This window comes from Andrographis paniculata, unplaced genomic scaffold, assembly GCF_009805555.1.
Source record: "Andrographis paniculata isolate CXL003 unplaced genomic scaffold, ASM980555v1 Contig22END, whole genome shotgun sequence".
Classification (NCBI taxonomy): Eukaryota; Viridiplantae; Streptophyta; class Magnoliopsida; order Lamiales; family Acanthaceae; genus Andrographis; species Andrographis paniculata.
Window position 1 is genome coordinate 2217860 of NW_026137513.1, and position 18723 is coordinate 2236582.

An 18723-nucleotide genomic window follows, 5' to 3' on the forward strand; every position below is an offset into this window, starting at 1 on the left:
TTAATTGAAAAAAAACTTTATTCGAATCAATGAAGATAGAAAACTACAGAGAAAAATCAATCCGTTCTGTAATTAAAATCTAAAATAATGACTGTCTAACCTAACTATATGTAGATGTGTCCAGTATATGAACGGACTTATGTGCCAAACCCAAGACTCATAATTAAGAATTAAACAGTAAATAAAATAATAAGAAATAAAATAATAATTATCCTAGGTGAGTATCTTTTGGACCCGAGAGCTTTCTTTTGTAATATTGTCTCTTTTCTTGCAACGGCATGTGCTTTTATCCTTTCTTGTTTGATTTTATCGTATGCCTGCTGAACCATATTTGCAGCTTGAGCAGCAGATCTGGTGCCATCTGATTTGGAGAAAGAACCCCACTAGAACTCATTAGCATTGGACTCTATGTTGGAGTAGCCGAGTTTCTCGTAGCATCAAATCTCTTGCTCAAATTCTTCCATTGCTGAGAATTTTCGACTTGGTTGATACCTTTGTACCTTTAGCTGATGGAGGATTAATTTCAATCGCAAAGTAGGCTCCCTTGAAATTTGGGCATAAAAGATTTGTGATTGAGATACACTCTGAGGTATTCTTATTGCATCTTGCACCAATAGCATACCGTCCAAAAGTACTTCGCTCTTTCTTACACGATGAATGGGCAGCAGAGGAAGAATTCTTCTTACTACTACTCCTATTAGTTTTCATATGTGAAGTTGCAGAGTTTGCAAAATCATAGAATCCACTTTGTGATGACGGTTCTGGCTGTTGAGAATGAGTCCCGGTCTTCGCCTTATTCTTGTTTGCACATCTCTTGTCATACACTATTCTCTTGGACTTATCCGACAGTAGGCTCCATGCTTGCGAGACTAGTTTGAATGCCCCCTTCAGCCCCAACAGATCTATTTTTATCAAGATGAAACATGAGAGCCAGTTTCATGTATTGTTTCCATATAGTCCCCTCATCTTCTAAAGAAGACATGCCGAGCACAACGTACCAATTTGATTATCCATATGCACGTATACACCTCAAAATTTGCCACCTATTGAGATATACCCTCTGGCTCGGGATACAAATTTTGCGCCTTGAGAGCAAATTTCTTCGGGCCCTTGATGTCCTTTTCCAGAAACTTCCTTTCGGAAATTTCTTTCGCTCTCAAAGCCTTATCTCTGTTACAGTCCGTCCACACAAAACCACCTCACACTATTTCAAAACAATATTGAGGCAGCATACACATCCAACTCAGAGAATCACTCAAAACTCCAAACCATCAGTCGAATTCCAATGGCATAACATTCAGGTATACAAATCAAAAGGTTTTGATTTGCAAAAGTCACACAAATCAGAAAAATGAAATCATGTATGTAGGAAAAAACACAAATGGTATTATTATAAATCCCCCAAACAACATACACACATACATCTCTAACTCAAATCTGAATACTACAATACAAATTCAAACATCGAACCAACTAATCACATATAAACCACAGACAAATAAATCCAAACAGATATTCATATCATATACTACCGAATTAAAAAACATAATCGGGAAAACAACAATACCAAAATAAACGATCTCAATACTGAACTTCACATAAATTAACACCGGAAACAGAATCACATTCATTTCGGGAGAAATACAAACCCTAAACTCAACATCAGTTCCAAAAAATACACCAACAGATCTTAAGCAAAACCGAGGGTTGCCATATGCGTGAAACAGGATTGCTTTGCTCGTCCACCAAATTGAAGCCCGGAACTCTATCGATTGCAAAAATCCAATTCGCTGTCATCGTTTGTAAAATTCAATTCTCAATAATAATAATAAATATTCCAAATAGTTTAATGGGAAAAACAAACCTTTGATCTAACAGATAAAAACTTATGGGCCGGATAATTAAAAGGCTCACGAAAGACCAAACTTATACTTCCTCCGTTTCATGCATGCCCCCCACTGTTAAAATCTTTATAATTGTCTTTGTAGTTTTAAGTATAAAAACTAGTTACCTTTCACATTATCTTTAATAAAAAGATACAATTATTAGAAATTTATTATCTTTATAAAAAATGGATTATCTTTAATAAAATAAAAAAATAATTAAATATTATTTAAATTTTTTTTGAAATTTCAAATTTTGAAATTTTAAATTTAATAAGAATTATCTATAAATATATATAAATATATATATGTTTGATTTATTTAGAGTAATTTCAAATTTTCAAATAGTATATTATATGTTTTAATATATTAAAATTTATATAGATTAATATTACAAATTAAAACATAATTTTATATAAAAATATGTATAAATAAATAAATAAATAATTTATATATATATATTATGTAATAAAAATATATATAAATAAATAAATTATTGTAGGTCTATAATACAGTAAAAAAGTAATGTGTTGAAGATGATTACTATAATGAAGGATAAAAAAAGTAATTTGAATATTGAAATGAATATGATATAGATGAGAGAGATAAAAAAAAAATAATTAAACAGAAGACATAACTAGAGCGGGTGCTCTAAAAAGTTAAGTATGTTTAATTTAATTGATATAAGAATTATAATAGAGTAAAATATATTAATTTATTTAATATTTTATAAATAAAAATACATATTAAATATTTTGGCATAAATAAATTATGTATTTGGACAAATAATTAATATAATTATTTGTAATAATACTATCTCTTTTAAAAAAATAATTTGAATTACTTATAGCAGATTATTATTTAAAATATAAATTTAAAAAAATGTGTTTTATTGGATTTACCCAAAATTTTTACTATTCATCAATTTTTTTTTCTTTAAAAAATATCAAATAAAAGTCGAAATTTTATATTATATTAAAAAATAATTTTACATTTTATACTTTAAACACCCAACCAAACACATAGTTAGAGTTTATTCACATAATATTTCTCCAAAAAATATCAAATTAAACTTTTAATTTTTTTATTTTTTATATTATATTAAAAAATATTTTTATATCAAAATATCACGTTAATAAATATTCATATACCATCTAATAATTATTCAAATTGAAAAATTTTACTATCAATATTTAAACCCGAAATCCAAACCCAAACCAAACACATTGTTAAGTTTACGCACCGACTTTTTTCTTCAGAAATATTAAATCAAAATCTTAGTTTTTATTTTATATATATATATATATTATATACTACTAAAAATTAATTTTAAATAAAAAATATCACATCAATGACTATTTACATAAAAAATATTTAATTTTTTTTTTAAAAAAATCTTACTATTCAAATTTAAATCCAAATCCAATATTTAAACCTCCAACAAAATATATCCTTAGATTTTATTCTTTAATTTTCTACTTCTAAAACTATCACATTAAACTCTTACTTTTTTTTATTTTGATATAAAATTAAAAATCAATTTTACATTCAAAATATCATCTCAATATATATTTATATTATATCAAACAACATATTTAAATTAAAATATATATATTATTCAAAATCTAAGCAAACACACCCGAGTCTATTTACTGATTTTTTCTTCTAAAAATTTTTAAATTAAATTTCTATTTATTATTTTTATATTATATTAAAAATTAATTTAATGTTGAAAGTATCGTATTAATACATATTTATATTAAATCAAAAAATTATTCAAATTAATTTTTTTTATTTATGCAAATTAAAATCTAAAACCAAATGCATCGTTAAAATTTATTAATTATAGAATATCTAAAATATTAAACTTTAAATTATTTTTATTTTCTAAAAATTTCAGCTACGTTTGGCCTACATCTAAATTTTCATATCATATCCGAGTTGAGTTTTTGGGGTGTTTGAGAAAGAGCTTTTGAAGAGTTTTTAACTTATTAAACAACTTTGAGCTGTTTAACCGGTTAAAAAACTAATTTAGGTGTTTGGTAAATTAGCTTTTTTGAAAAAACTTTTTGAACTCAAAAGGCTAATTTCTGAAAAACTAATCTACCCAACATTTTGGAAGATTTTTTCACTTTAATTATCTTTATTCCTTATTTATCCTTAAAAACAATTTATTTATTTCATACATATAATAAGTATATTTTTATTGCATTATTTATTAATTAATTTTAACATATTTTATTTACTAAACTATAATTTTATTTTTGTAAATTTAAAATAATAATTATTATTAATTATTACATATAAATTATTTTATTTATAAAATATATAAATTTATTAAAATTAAATCAAATAGAAAAGACAAATATTATTAATTATATATTTTTTTATTATATAAAATTTATATTAAAAATAAATAAAATAGAATAAATTAATAAATAATAATTAACATAATAAAAATATATACGAAAGATTTATTCTCTTATATTTTATACAATTTCAATAAAAATTAATTAATATCTTTTAATAAAAATATTTTTCTCAAATCTAAAAAATAAAAATAAATATTTTATAATATTTTTATAATTTGCAATAATTAATAAAAAAAATTCAAAAATTTTAAATCAAAATGAAGAAGTTAAAAATTTTATAAAATATTGTATAAATATCCTTAATTGTCATTTTACATATAAACAACTAATGTTACACAATTATTTTACTAAACACTTTAATACAAACCGCTAATTTAATCAGCTAGTCAAACCAGCTAATTGAATCAACTAACAATTAACAGTTATTTGAATTAACTAACAGCTAAAAGCTATCAGCTAATTGTCAAACGCACCATTTATATTTTTAAATCATATTTATTTTTATCAGGTCTAATTAAACGTAATTAAAAATAAAATTTTAAAATATTTGACAATGCTCTAAACCCAGGTTCAACATATACTTATTTAACTAATTAATTGCATAGGCTAAATCTGACCTAGTACTAACCATTATGTATATTATGAAACCTATTGCATTACAATATATCACATGTTTCATATATTCACAATCAGATTCTGACTTAGGACATTGATCCATACTTAACACAAAATTAGAAGTCATATGAACAAAAATTGATTTAGCATCACTTATAGAAAACTAGGCTGACTGGTTCAACAACCTTAAATTTTTTCGATCCTAGTGATACTCATGTCTAAAATCACTTTGGCAACACCCAACAATTTCAATGTCAAAATTATCACACAAACATTTAGTCACTTGATCAATTAGTTTAAACATTGACTAATAATCAACATAAATGAAAAAAAAGACATGTTGGTTTCTATCCATTTTAAAATACAATTAATAATCAAATTTCCTTTTAGTAAATTCAAGGGTTTTCATAAAAGTATCAAATTTAATATTTCATTGTCTTTGTGACTATTTTGAACCATACAATGATTTATTTAACAAACAAACATGATTCATTTTGTTTTTATCAACAAAATCTTTAGGTTGTTTCATATAAATTTTCTCATTTAACACACTATTTAAAAAAGTTGTTTTAACATCTAATTATTTTAACTTCCAATCATAAAAAACAACTAATGCTAACATGACTCTAACAGTGGTAAATTTGACAACATGAGCAAAAATCTCATTATAGTCTATTCCTTCTTTTTGGGTAAAACACTTAGCTACTAATCTTGCCTTAAAGCTAATTTCATTATCTTCTTATTTAACTTTATAAAACCATTTACAATCAACAAGTAAAACAATTAGAAGGTTTAGAGACTAAACACCAAGTTTTATTATCATACAATAAATCTATTTCATTTTTAATGGTTTTTAACAACTGATTTGTATTTTCAGAATTCATAATCTCCCTAAATGTTTTGGGTTCATTACCATCTAAATTTTCAAACACACTAAAACCCAAAAAGGACAAATCAAAATCACCAAACCTTGAATGCAACCTAGGGACTCTTCTATCTCTATCTCTAGTTAATTGGTAATTTTCTAACTCATTTTGATTAATATTATCAAAATCAGATTCATTTTCAATTTCAGAAATATTATTATCAATTTTAGAAATATTTTCCTTTCTTACATCAGATTCTACACGAATTTCAACATTATTTTCAGTATTTTCATCCTCTCCTATACTAACAATATTATGCTCCGCCTTATTTGGAATATTACTAGAGTCTAAAATTTCAACATTAATTTCATATTTATCCAAAACAGATTTTTCAGTATTTAAACAGGGTATTTCATTTTCATTGAAATAATATCTCTACTAATAACAGTTTTAAAACTAGACATAGATCTTGATCACAATATATAATCCTTAACTCCCTCCGGGTAACCCAAGAAAACACAATTTTCAGCTCTAGTGTTTAATTTGTCATTATTAACACATATAAAAGCACAACATCCAAATACCTGAATATTTGAAAAATCAATTATCCTACTAGTCCACCTAAATTCAGGACAAACGCCATTCAAAGGAATTGTAGATGATCTATTGACTATGTAAGATGCAGCCATAACAGCTTCGCCCCAAAATTTTTTAGACAAATCGAAGGTAGCCAAAAGGTTTCTAACCCTTTTCAAAATGGTCCGATTCATCCTCTCAGCCACCCCATTCTGGTGGGGTGTATAGGGGAGAGTCTTATGTCTATTTATGCAACTTTCTTGACAAAAATCATCAAATCAAGAGTTACAAAATTCTAAATCTTTATCAGTTCTTAAATATTTAATTTTTTTTCCAATTTGATTTTCAATTTTAATTTTTCAGTTTTTGAAAATCTCAAACGCATCAGATTTATTTTTCATTTGAAATATCCACGTTTTTCTTGAAAAATCATCAATAATAGATAAGAAAATATCTAGACCTTCTATGTGTGAGCTCACTAGTTGGGCCTCACACATCAGCATGTAAATAATCCAAAACAGATTTAGACAAATTTTGTTTTTCACTAGGGGATGGGGAAATTGGATTTTACGGTGTTTACCATAAACACAATTATCACAAAAGGACACATGATTAAATTTGACATTTCCAAAATATCCATTTTTATGTAAAAATTCTAAGCCTTTATTACTTAAATGTCCTAATCTCTTATGTCACAAATCACAACTTTCAGATACCGAATTTACAGTATTAACAAGCACATTAATTGGTTCAGCAGAAGTAACATACAAGTGTTACGAATTACACCTTTAAACACTACTAATGAACCCTTAGTAATTTTCATGGAATCAATTCTCAATTTTCCCTCTAAGCCTAAATCAGTTAGGGAAACACAAAATAATAGATTATTTGATAAACCAAGAACATGTCTCACATTATTTAATTTCAATACAAAACCAGTGTTAAATTTTAATTTACAGTACAAATTTCAAGTACATTAGAAACACTATTATCAGCCATGGAAATAGTGCAGTTTTTCTAAGGTTTAGTATTCACAATAATTCGATTTTAAAGGAGTCATATGACATGTACAACCAGAATCAACAAGCCATTCATTCACACATATATTATTCATATTCAAACAGTTATATGTAACATTAAACACGTTACCACAATTTTGATCAAGTAATGTCATACTAGCTAACTCAGTAGCATGTTGTTGACTACTATTACTATTATTATTGTTTGTATTATTATTATTCTTCTTCTTGGAACAATCACAAATAAAATGGTTAGGATCACTGGAATTATAATATTTTTTACCCCATCTATCAGGGGTTTTAGATCTATTGTTACCTTTACTTTTAGATCTATTATTATTATTATTAATATTATTATTATTATTATTATTACCATAATTGTTTTTCTTATTTGATCTAAAAGGAGACATACCTCTAATATACATGACTTCACACTTATTTGATTTATGAAGTTGCAAATCTAATTCTTTAAATTTTAAGTCATTAATAACTACATCTAATATCATATTATCACACCTATATTTAATAGCAGATTTAACATCCGAGTATGAGTTAAGTATAGCATTTAACAAAACCATAGCACTATAATCATCAATATTTCTATCACCAGTAAGTTTTATATCTTGAAGTTTAAAACTAAATTTTTTTTTCTAACAAATATAACCTACTATGAAGTAAAGTTTGAGTGTATAGTTCATCTAATTTTTTCCACAATGTCATAGCATATTCTTGCTTGCCTACTTTTCTAATTATATGATCAGCCAAGTTCAATATTTTAATAGAGGTAGTCATTTCATCCAACTCATTCTTTATCTCAAGAGGAACTTGAGCTGCATAATCTGGCTCAATTGCTCTAATTAATCTTTGGGGTAACTAAAATACTTATCATTTTTTATTTCCAAATTGTAAAATCCATTTTGTCATCAAATGTTTAATATTATAAACAGAATGTCCATCCATTTTATTATTTTTGGAAAAAAAATTAATTTCAAAAACAATATTCTGTTTTTAATTTCATAAAACAGTTATTTAGCTTTCAAATTTTCACAAAAACATACAATTTGGAAAACAATGCAAACAAAACAATAAAAAATATAGATTACTGCACAACAACGGATAATCACAGCAAGTAACGAAGAATAATCAAACAATATATTACCTAATTATTACAACATAAATTCGTGACTATTTAACCGAAAGTACTCGAGAATCACTCACGGTAGTGAGGATCGGAGTTTAGAAACCTTTGTTTCACAATATCCTTTACAATTGTTTAGGCGCAAAAATTAAATGTAGAAATTAAACCAATCACTAAAATAGTAAATAGTGTAAGTTTAGGGTTTACGCTTATAGCACATAACAAAAATATATTTCTGCAAAACAGTAGGAGAAATTCATAAACAAACATATTCTCTTTTACATAATAGGGGTTAGCCTACGATTATATAAAAACAGAAACAAAAACTATGTTTCTCTTCTAACAAAATGTTAGAATCACCGAAAATGGAACAAAAGTGATATATATTCACAGATTTGACACAAACGAACAAGAACAATGCAAGGCTTAAAGATTTTAAACGAGATCTACATTGAATATTATAGATCTTAAAATATATGTACCAAACTTTTAAAATTTTAAGAAATCTTTTAGATTTTGACTTCCCAAAAAATAGATTCAACAAGATTTTAAAAGATCTATACCAAAACAGAGACAACTAACCCGATTTACACTTTATTATTAAAGGAAGTTTGAAAAAAAAACTCGTTTTATAAAAAAAATAGAAAGGGTTTTGTAACAAACTAACCAAAAATAGACTTAAACTTAACCAAATAACACGGATTTGTAGAGATTAAGTCCAAATCTACCAAAATAACACTCGACCGAGGCTAAATAGCAAAGATCGAGTAAGATATGGCCAGTTTTAGCACGGATCTAAAAGAAAAAGAATCGAACACAATAAAATAAGTCTGATTCAACCAGATCCTTTTAGATTTAAATGATTTACAACGAAAACTTAACAAGAAATGCAATATAAACACAATTTTGAAAACAAATCACACCAAAAAGCTCTGATACCACTTGTTATTAAAAACAAAGAAAAAGATAGAGATTTTATTAAGAAATCGACAGAACCTTTGAACTAGTTTAGGTTTAGGCTCAGACTCAAACAAACCCAGAAACACAAAATCGACACACTACACACTATAATCGTGACGAACACATACAAACTGACCCGAAACCCACAAAACACAACGGAAAAACAAAGCTGACGGCTACACAGTGGCCGAAATGGGAAGAACCACACAAACTAATCACAAAACCTCGAATTGAATCCTTTTCAGTTCAAAAACGAGAAGGGTGACTGAAAGCACCACCTATTCTCCAAAACTTACCGAAGAAAATGGCTCGTCGGAAGTCGCCAAAGGTTACCAGAGGCAGATTTTGTTGAGAGGACAGAGAGAAAGTTGTAGAGAGGGAGAGTAGAGAGAGAGATATAGAGTGAAAATGGATTATGGGAGACGGCGTTTCTCTCTCCATATATATATATATATGTAGGTTAAAAAGGAATAGACGGCCACGATCTCAACCCTAAATCGGACGGTTGAGATCTAGTCTAATAATAAAGGGACATGGATCTTCATAACGGGGTCGGGTCGACGGGTCACATGTAGGAGAAGGTTGCGGGCCAAGGTAAAGTGGGTTGCGGATCATGGGCCAAGGCCCAACTTTGAATGGGCTGCAACTTAAAGTGTGTATGTGTCTTATATGTGGTGAATCCATTTGGATTGAAAATCCAACAATATAAATATGGGTTCATGACAAGGACTTCTCCCTAGCCCAGGGTTGAGTTTGGTAATATTTATTAAGCTGTAACAAAGTTTAAATATAAGAATTTTAACCCTAAAACTAATTACTAAAATGCAGTCCACTATGATCGAATCAATACTTCTAACATTATAAAAACACCGTAATTATAACAAAGAAAAAATACATACCCTTGCATTTTTAATCTATAAAAGTTTAAAAAAATAAATTAGAAAACAATTACAAAGTGTACACATAGAGTACACATATCTACTACGCATAAGTAATGTGAATGCTTTAAACCATTATTACCAGCATTCACTGCCGATAAATATAAGATATGTATGCATTGGATTTGACACTCATAAATGCATTTATCTCATTTCTCTCTCTTTCTATCCTATATCAATCACATTGACCTGTCGCGCGGTCAATCAAATATTCACCTACTCCGTGATCATAATTTAATGTAATATAGGGGAAGGGATCGTCTCCACAGGGATTGTGTGATTCAATCTTTCGTGTTCTAATGCAATAAATAAAGGGGGAATTTTCTTTTATTATCTAATAAAAATAAAATAACAAAGCAATTAAATTAAGGGGAACTGACTATCAAGGGGATGTCTGGCTCAAGGGATGATGCAGTTATGGCACTTGTGTTTTATCATTAATTCAATAAAATTAATTCTTATTAAAGTATCAATAAATTGGCTATAGTTATCAACAAGCTCTAACAACCAATATTCCCTTACAATGTAGGTAATTAAGATACGACCGTTAACTACCCCTAATTAAGCAAATAAACCTAGGTGCGCCCATAAGAATATTGCCTAACCGCATTCCAATCTAGAAAAACCTAATTCAAAACAATTACTACCTAAGATGAGCAATTAGATTTGATTGTCTAACCCCCGGGAAGGAACTATTCAACCCGGTTGTCACCTATTCAAGTGCGAATACAATTACGGATATCCTACCTGAATTGACTTTAGATTATCAGACTAATTTAAATATCGGTACCAAAATATTCAATCAATCTAACAATCACAAATGCTATTCTCAGAATTAGACAAATTTTGATAATAAAAAAGAACTTTTATAAAGAAAATCAAGAATCTCCAAAACAAAAAAACCAAAACATTATCACCCCTCAAACCAGAAAAGTGTTTACTCCATAATCAAATAACAAAGAACAAAAGAGAAAGATAAAGTCATAGTGGGAGGGGGAAATCTTCTCTGTCGATTTGCTCTTGCGCGGTCTATGAATCTGTCAGTCTCCTGTTCCTGTGCGTTTCTACCCTAGCCTTTCTCTCTTTTTGAAATGTGTGATCCCCCTTTTATTTAATGTTTGCCCTAATTATTTTGTAGATGGGCTTTTGGGCCTTTAATTAATTTCTCATATCAAGAGGGTGTAGTTAGTCATGGTCATGACTAACTAGGTTGTGCAAATCTGAATTTTTCTTCCATTTTTCTGCCAATTATGCCAAATTTGATATTTGCCCTCTGCACACAGCAAATAAATAATTCGCATATAAATTAGGTAGAATCCAATCAAAATCACTCAAATATCGCATATGATATGAATATAAAACGCATGCGATTTCTAACTATCAATTCTCTCCACACCTAGATCATGCTTGCCCTCAAGCATAAATTCGAAATAAGCCAAAGAAATCGCAGGCAACTCGATATGACAAGAGTATCTAACACAACCAATTCAATCCGAATTTTAACACATCAAGCCAAGTCAACCTCACAAGATAAAGTGTATTCGCACATGCTCTCTGAAGGAATTAAGTGTATAATTGGTTCAACACTCAGGTAGTGCAACAAAAGATTATCCTATAGGCTTGAGTAAAAATCAAATCTCCCTTGCTTAAAATATTCGAATCTAGCATAAAGAATCAAAGGGACTTTCAATAAGGGTTGTAACGGGGCTTATGATCAGGGTAGGAAAAAGGGTATACAAGGGCTAAAATATGTCAGAAAAGAACACAATAAGAACATGATGCTAGCGCATGAAGAACAAATCGACATAAACAATGAAATCATTACTCTATTCACTACCCAAACTTTAATAATGAAATTAAATGAAAATACTTTATTAAGATAATTATTTATTTATGTATTATTTTTTTGTTTCTTTTTTTGTTTTTTTTATGTTTTTTTTTCTATTTCTTGTTTTTTTTTTTTTTTGATTTTTTGATTTTTGATTTTTCTTTTTTGGCTTTTGCCTATATATATATATATATACACCTACACTACCCACAGTTATTCCTTCATACTATAACTTATTCATACCCAAAGTTCGTTTCTAACTAGTGTCGAGGAAATAAAGTTCATCACAACATGGACTTAAAGTAATTCTTTCTAACATGGGGTTCAAATCGGAGAAGGCTCAATCGAAAGAAGGGTATGAGGCTAAAGAAATAGTTTATTATATAAAAGAAAAAAATAGGCTAAGAAGGCTCAAATGGGCTAACTAGGGAAATATATTGTGCTGGGTAATAAAGAAAGGCTTAATGGGTTACCTAATGCCCTTATCATTTTCAAAACGCAAGACTCGATAGTTGCAAGTTCAACATGCATAATCATTCAAGTTCTAGGTCATCTAATTGAGCACTACAAATCACACATGAAAGAAATTTCCAAAAGCTTGAATATATGCAATTTATTTTCTAATGTGACTTTTGGAACATAGGCTCAAATTCTCATAGGGTTCAAACGTCAACTTGACTCAACATATCACCAATCAAATGTCATTAGTCATGCCAAACTAACCTATCACACAAATCACCTTTGACCCACTTCAGACTAATCTAAAAAACATGCGAAAAGACAACAAATCAGGCATAAAAATAGCACAAAATGAAAATTTTGCCCAAAAAATTGCATAACTCTCCCCACACCTAAAGTATGCATTGTCCTCAATGTAAAGAAAGCAATGAAAGAAGAGAGGAACTTCCCTGGAGTCCATAGGGGGTGTAATAGTTGGGAGCTTTGTTAACACCTCTTCATTTGATCGTGATTTTTAGGGAGGCTTGAATTTTATCCTTGCAAACAATTAGCCAAACGCAACAATGTATTCAAACAAAGTAATTCACTCAAGTGACTAAACCCAATTGTACCAAAAAATCAGCCACAACAACGAGAACAAGATTATGCAAAGAAAGTGCGATCTTCAATTCAAACATGTCAAACCAAATCATTGTATTCAAAACAGTCCTATATAACAACCAACAACCAATAGTCAGTCACAATGTTAGGCAATGCAATTCAGAACATCACTGTAACTAATCCAAGACAGAATATCCAAGAATAGAACTACGTCAAAACAAATCAAGCGTAACATTACGAACATTACTATGCAACACCAAGTTCACAGCAATTTCCTAGTAGCAGGAGTCCATAAAGTGGCAATTCTAAAACATCAATCCCATATCTCAACATATTATTGAAAAATTGAAAGTATTGGTAGGGATGAATAGATAATACCCAATCCAAGAATGAAGATCAGCGTTGGCTGGAGGTGGCCCAGGGCTGTTCGGCGGCGGCTGGAAGTGTGGAATCTGTGGCGGCGTGGAGTCGCAGGGGGCGCTGGGCGTCGGAAGGACTGGTTCAACACAGGCGGCATTACTGGAGGTCATCTTCTGGCAGAGGCGGCGTCTCGGCGGCGGAATAAAATCAGCGAAGAAGAAGAAGAAGAAGAAGGAGAAGACGCGGAGGAAAAAGATGATCGCCGGCGTCTAAATCGGCGGAGGAAGGCGACGGCGCCTGGTCTGGACTGGTGGGCTGCTGGAGGAGAAAGAGAAGGTCTGGGCAGAAGAGAACGACGCGGAGGGAGGGTGAACCGGCGGCGACTTCTGGCAGAGGAATGTCACGGCGGAGGGTGGGGGGAAGAGAGGAAAGAGAGAAAGAGAGAGGGAAAGGGACAGAGAGGGGAATTATTTTATTTTATTTATTTATTTTATTTGGGGATTTAGGGTTAAAAGTGGATAGAGGGAAGGAAGAGGCAGTGTGATAAGTGGTTATTAGTCATGGTCATGACTAAAGACTACCTTGCATGCTGGAAATTGGAGGGATTAGGCAGTGTTATAAGTGCTATTTAGTCATGATCATGACTAAATGGCACCTTGTGATCTGAATTATTTTCCAAAAGACCTGCATCAAATCAAACAAAATAATCAACAATATTATTAGCAATTAAACAAAAAGCAATTAAAATTAAAGAAAGCAATTAAACGGTTTGGGTTATCTCCCAAAAAACGCTTTTATTTATAGTCTTTGAGCTAGACTTCGCCTCGCATCAATTCTGAACATTGAAATCGGCAACGGGTGCCGGCTTTATAGGATCAAATGAGGGTCCCTCGTGGTATAATTTGAAGCGATGTCTATCGGCTACACACTTTTTCTTCGGCTTAGAATTTTGATTCTCCTTATGACATTTTTTTGCTGCCAGCAATGGTGATCCCTTGGGAATCCATCTCCACTTTTTGACAATCTTTTTTCTTTTCTAACTCTCTCCAGTTGGTCTTTTCTCTAACTGTTTTGTCAACACAGTTCTTCGTTTATTCTCATTACCAACTTCACAAGTTTCCTGCACCACAGAATTAATAACATTAATTGCATATAACGATTCAGATTCAACAGGACATTTGACGAGATTAAATATATTGAAATGAAATTCTTCTCCATCAAACTCCAAGCTAAGTGTGCCATTTTTAACATCTATCTTTGTTCCTGCAGTGCACATAAAAGGTCTTCCTAACAAAAGAGGCGGTGGATTAGAGTAGTGCGCATAATGCATATCCATAATATAAAAATCAACAGGAAAATCAATTCATTCACTTGAACTAGTACATCTTCTATCATACCATCAGGATAAGCATTGGTTCGATCAGCAAGTTGAATAATAATTCCTGTTTCTTTTAGAGGCCCTAGATTTAAAGAGTCGTATATTCATCGAGGCATGACATTAATAGCAGCTCCTAGATCTAGCATAGCCTTAGTTATCTCAGTTGTTCCAATCTTACAAGGGATAGAAAACATACCTGGATCACCTGTTTTAGGTGGTACCTTTCTTTTGATAACAGCAGAAACGTTCTCACCCGCTATAATATGTTCGTCCCCTCGCAATTTTCTTTTGTTGGTGCACAGTTCTTTCAAAAACTTTGCGTACTTGGGGATTTGGTTGATAGCTTCCAGGAGCGGGATATTAAGTTCCACCTTCTTGAATATTTTCATCATCTCTTTTCGTTTGTTTGCCTTTTGTGGTTTCTTCAACCTGTCAGGAAAATGAGTTGATTTAGTTTCAGTAAGAGGAGCATAGTCATGAAGTACCTTTTCGTGAAGTTCAGCTTCTTTTTCAATCTCCATCTCAATCTGATCTTCATTTTGTTCCTTTGAGATAGGAGGTGGACCTTCCAATTCCTTTCCGCTACGAAGGGTTATAGCACTCGTATTCTTTGGATTAGGCTAGGAGGAACATTCAATCATCGTATCACTGCAGATAGTGATGGCGCTGACATTTGCTGGATTTGGCTCAGGCTGAGCAGGCCACTTTCCTCTTTCACGTAGCTATTTTACCTCCTCTGACACTTGATTGATCTGACCTTGTAATTTGTCGAAAGTTGACTTCATCTCTTGCTGGAATTGCAGGGTACTGGTAGCCATAGACTTCACCAAGTCTTCCAAAGATGGACTAGAGTTGCTTGTGGGTGCTTAGGGCGGCTGTTTCTCGTAAGGGCGAGGCCATTGCATATGATCTGTGGCTCGAAATGGTTGAGGACCATGATTCTGGTGTGCGTTTCCATAGCACAGGTTTGGATGATCTCTCCAGCCTGGATTGTAGGTGTTGGAGTATGGATTGTACGCTGGAGGTCTATTCATACCGTAGTTTGCAGCGTTCACATCCACTGCACATTCTTCTTGGAGGGTCGGGCATGCATCTGTAGGGTGTCCTATACTCGTGCATATTCCACACGCCTTGACATGGACACTCGGGTTGGATTTTTCCACGACCATCTTGCGAAGCTCGTCAACTCAGAAAGTTGTTGTTGCATCGATTGGATGGCATGGTCGTTGTTGTTTCCGCTCATATGTCCAACATCTCTTGAACCAAATTGCTGCGTATTTTCAGCCATCCTCGCAATAAGATCCCAAGCTTGTGCCGGCGTCTTATTTACTAAAGCTCCACCACTTGCAGCATCGATAATGTTCCTGTCCATCAATGACAAACCATCATAAAAGTATTGAATCAATAATTGAGGGGGAATTTGATGTTGTGGACATTTAATGCTAAGCTTATTAAATTGCTCTCAATATTCATGGAGCGTTTCACCTGATTGTTGCTTGATGCCACATATCTCCTTCCTCAGGATCGCAGCTCTGGAAGCTGGAAAATACTTCTCCAAAAATTTCTTCTTCATGTCGTTCCACGTGTCGATGCTTCCAGGTGGGAGATAGTAGAGCCAATCCTTTGCAGCATCTTTGAGTGACAATGGGAAGGCTCTGAGTTTGATCTGTTCGTCAGTAACACCTGGTGGTTTCATGCTGGTCGAACTCTTGCAAGTGTTTATGAGGTTCTTCACCTGCAAGTCCATGAAAAGAACGCAGTAAATGGATTAAGCCAGATTTTAGTTCAAAAGAAATAGTGTAATTCAGAGTTGGAAAGTTAATGCATAAGGGCTGCTGCGCCAAGTCGGGGGCAGCCAACTCCCTTAAAGTGCGGGTATCCTCAGCCATGACAGTCTCTTGATCACTTTCAGAGTCGTTAGATGTAATGCCCCGATTTCGGAATGTATAAAATAATATTATTATAGCAAATAAATATTTGACAATAGTAATGGAATCAAGAAACTAATATTTTGGGATAAATTATATTCCAATTTTGTATATTAGTTATAATTAAATAGACTGTTAAATGGATAAATATCGATAAAATTAAAAATATTTATAAACTATTTTTTTTTTGGGAATAATAAAATGCTTATATAATTAATTTTAGCCTTAACACTGTGTTGTGGGGCCCGAAGTAGGAGGTGACGACCTCATGATGCAGTGTGGCGGTAGCATTTCCAGTATGAGCCAACTGGGGGTGTTACAAGTTGGTATCAGAGCCTAGGTTTGATAGATTTTGGCTCTTTGAATTAAAAAGGTTTTGAAAATAATAATGATATTGAATTGGTTTGGTGAGGTTTGGGTTTTGCGGGTGCATTCATGTTAATGTGATCTATCTTTTATTGTTATGCTTGGTTTAGCTGTGTGCTGAATTGATATTGGATCAGGAAAAATTGGGGGCAGTATGTCGAATTCTCGAGGTGGTGGTGTACGTAGGGCTATTCAAGGCCCAGAGTTTGATCCTTCGTCTGATGAGTCACAGTATCCTGTGCCAGCGCATGTACCAACAGAGGCACCTAGTCAGGATTTCTTTCGGCAGTTTATGGCCGCGATGATGCCTCAACAGAGGAGTTTCATTGATGCTGTGATGCGGCATAACCCACCAACATATTCTGGTTCAGTGGAGCCAGGAGTCCTTGAGTTTTGGGTTGAAAAGATGGAAAAGATATTTCGTGTTGTTCAGGTTCCGCCAGATCAACGAGTTAATATTGGAGCCTATTTCTTGGAAGGCCGAGCAAATCGGTGGTGGTTAGGTGAAGAAGCTGCAGGTGTAGACCAAGTGGATATGACTTGGGATGAATTTAAAGCAAAGTTAAAGGCTAGGTTTATGCCGTCGCATATTCGAAAAGCGAAGAAGCAAGAATTGCTGGACTTAAAGCAGGGCTCGATGTCAGTTGAGGATTATCTTGTGAAGTTTAATGAGTTGGAGATGTATGTTCCTGACTACTTTTCCTGTGAGCGAGACAGAATTGACCATTTTGTAGACGGGTTGCAACACAGAATTCAAGAAGCTTTAGCGGTGTTGGATATCAGTTCATTGTATGAGGCTTACGAGCATGCTGCCCGATTTTATCAGAAGCAGGAAGTCAGACAAAAGGAGAGTGAGAAGGAAATAGGTTATCAACATCAGGTTCGAGATAAGGGAAAAGCTAAAGTGGAGGATGAGCCCAAGGGTAAAAAGAAATGGTGGCAAATGTTCAGGTCTGGGCCATCGTATAAGGGGATTTCGATTAATGAACCGAGTCAGGAGAGGTCTCAGCAATCGGGGGCTGTTTGTCGGCGTTGTGGAACAAGCCACCCAGGTACTCGTTGTGATAAAGTTCCATTGACATGTTTTAAATGTGGTGGTAGTGGTCACATTGCCAGGTTATGTCCAAGTGTGGTAACTGCAAGGGAGTTTCCAGAACCGAGGTTTAGGCCATGGCAGCCGCCGTCTTCGCAGTCACAAGGGAGAGGATTAGGATCATCTTGGCGAGGGGGACGAAGTCAGTCACGTTCGTCATCTAGGCAGCCAGGCAGAGGACCTGACCAGCGTGGACGAATAAATGTTCTTACCCAAGCAGAAGCTGATTATCATCCAGGTGAGGTTTTAACGGGTAGATTTCTGGTTTGCGGTTTTCCTGCTCTTGTGTTATTCGATTCGGGTGCAACGTTCTCGTTCATATCTAAGCGTCTAGTTAGACGATT

The 18723-nt window shown here is 32.4% G+C and overlaps 2 protein-coding genes and 1 non-coding gene across 7 annotated transcripts; 2 read left to right on the forward strand and 1 right to left on the reverse strand.

The window, feature by feature from the left end:
• LOC127245724 (uncharacterized) lies at positions 1-9848 on the reverse strand. 5 transcript variants are annotated; one of them, XM_051266742.1, is made up of 3 exons: positions 9726-9848; positions 999-1790; positions 1-902 (listed from the first exon to the last, which is right to left on the reverse strand). In XM_051266742.1, the coding sequence occupies exons 2-3, from the start codon at positions 1012-1014 to the stop codon at positions 451-453; spliced, it is 468 nt and encodes a 155-aa protein (XP_051122699.1). In that variant the 5' UTR covers positions 1015-1790; positions 9726-9848; the 3' UTR covers positions 1-450. The 5 variants fall into 5 exon arrangements, with proteins under 5 accessions (XP_051122699.1, XP_051122702.1, XP_051122703.1 ...); XM_051266745.1 differs by having other exon boundaries at positions 999-1765; positions 9726-9838; XM_051266746.1 differs by lacking the exon at positions 9726-9848 and adding an exon at positions 1865-2066 and having other exon boundaries at positions 999-1765.
• Positions 9849-16410: 6562 nt separating this feature from the next.
• On the forward strand, positions 16411-16517 carry LOC127245739 (small nucleolar RNA R71). The gene has a single exon (XR_007837478.1). It is a non-coding gene; the product is annotated as a small nucleolar RNA R71 (small nucleolar RNA).
• Positions 16518-17127: 610 nt separating this feature from the next.
• On the forward strand, positions 17128-17948 carry LOC127245345 (uncharacterized). The gene is made up of 2 exons (XM_051266179.1): positions 17128-17859; positions 17918-17948. Exons 1-2 carry the CDS (start codon positions 17441-17443, stop codon positions 17946-17948), a joined length of 450 nt encoding a protein of 149 aa, XP_051122136.1. The 5' UTR covers positions 17128-17440.
• The last annotated feature ends 775 nt before the right edge of the window (positions 17949-18723 follow it).

Coding starts and splice junctions, on each gene's coding strand:
- LOC127245345 (XM_051266179.1), top strand. CDS start 17,441: ATGTCGAATTCTCGAGGTGGTGGTGTACGTAGGGCTATTCAAGGCCCA. Junction 17,860..17,917: donor AAAGCAAAGTTAAAGGCTAG/GTTTATGCCGTC, acceptor GACTTAAAGCAG/GGCTCGATGTCAGTTGAGGA.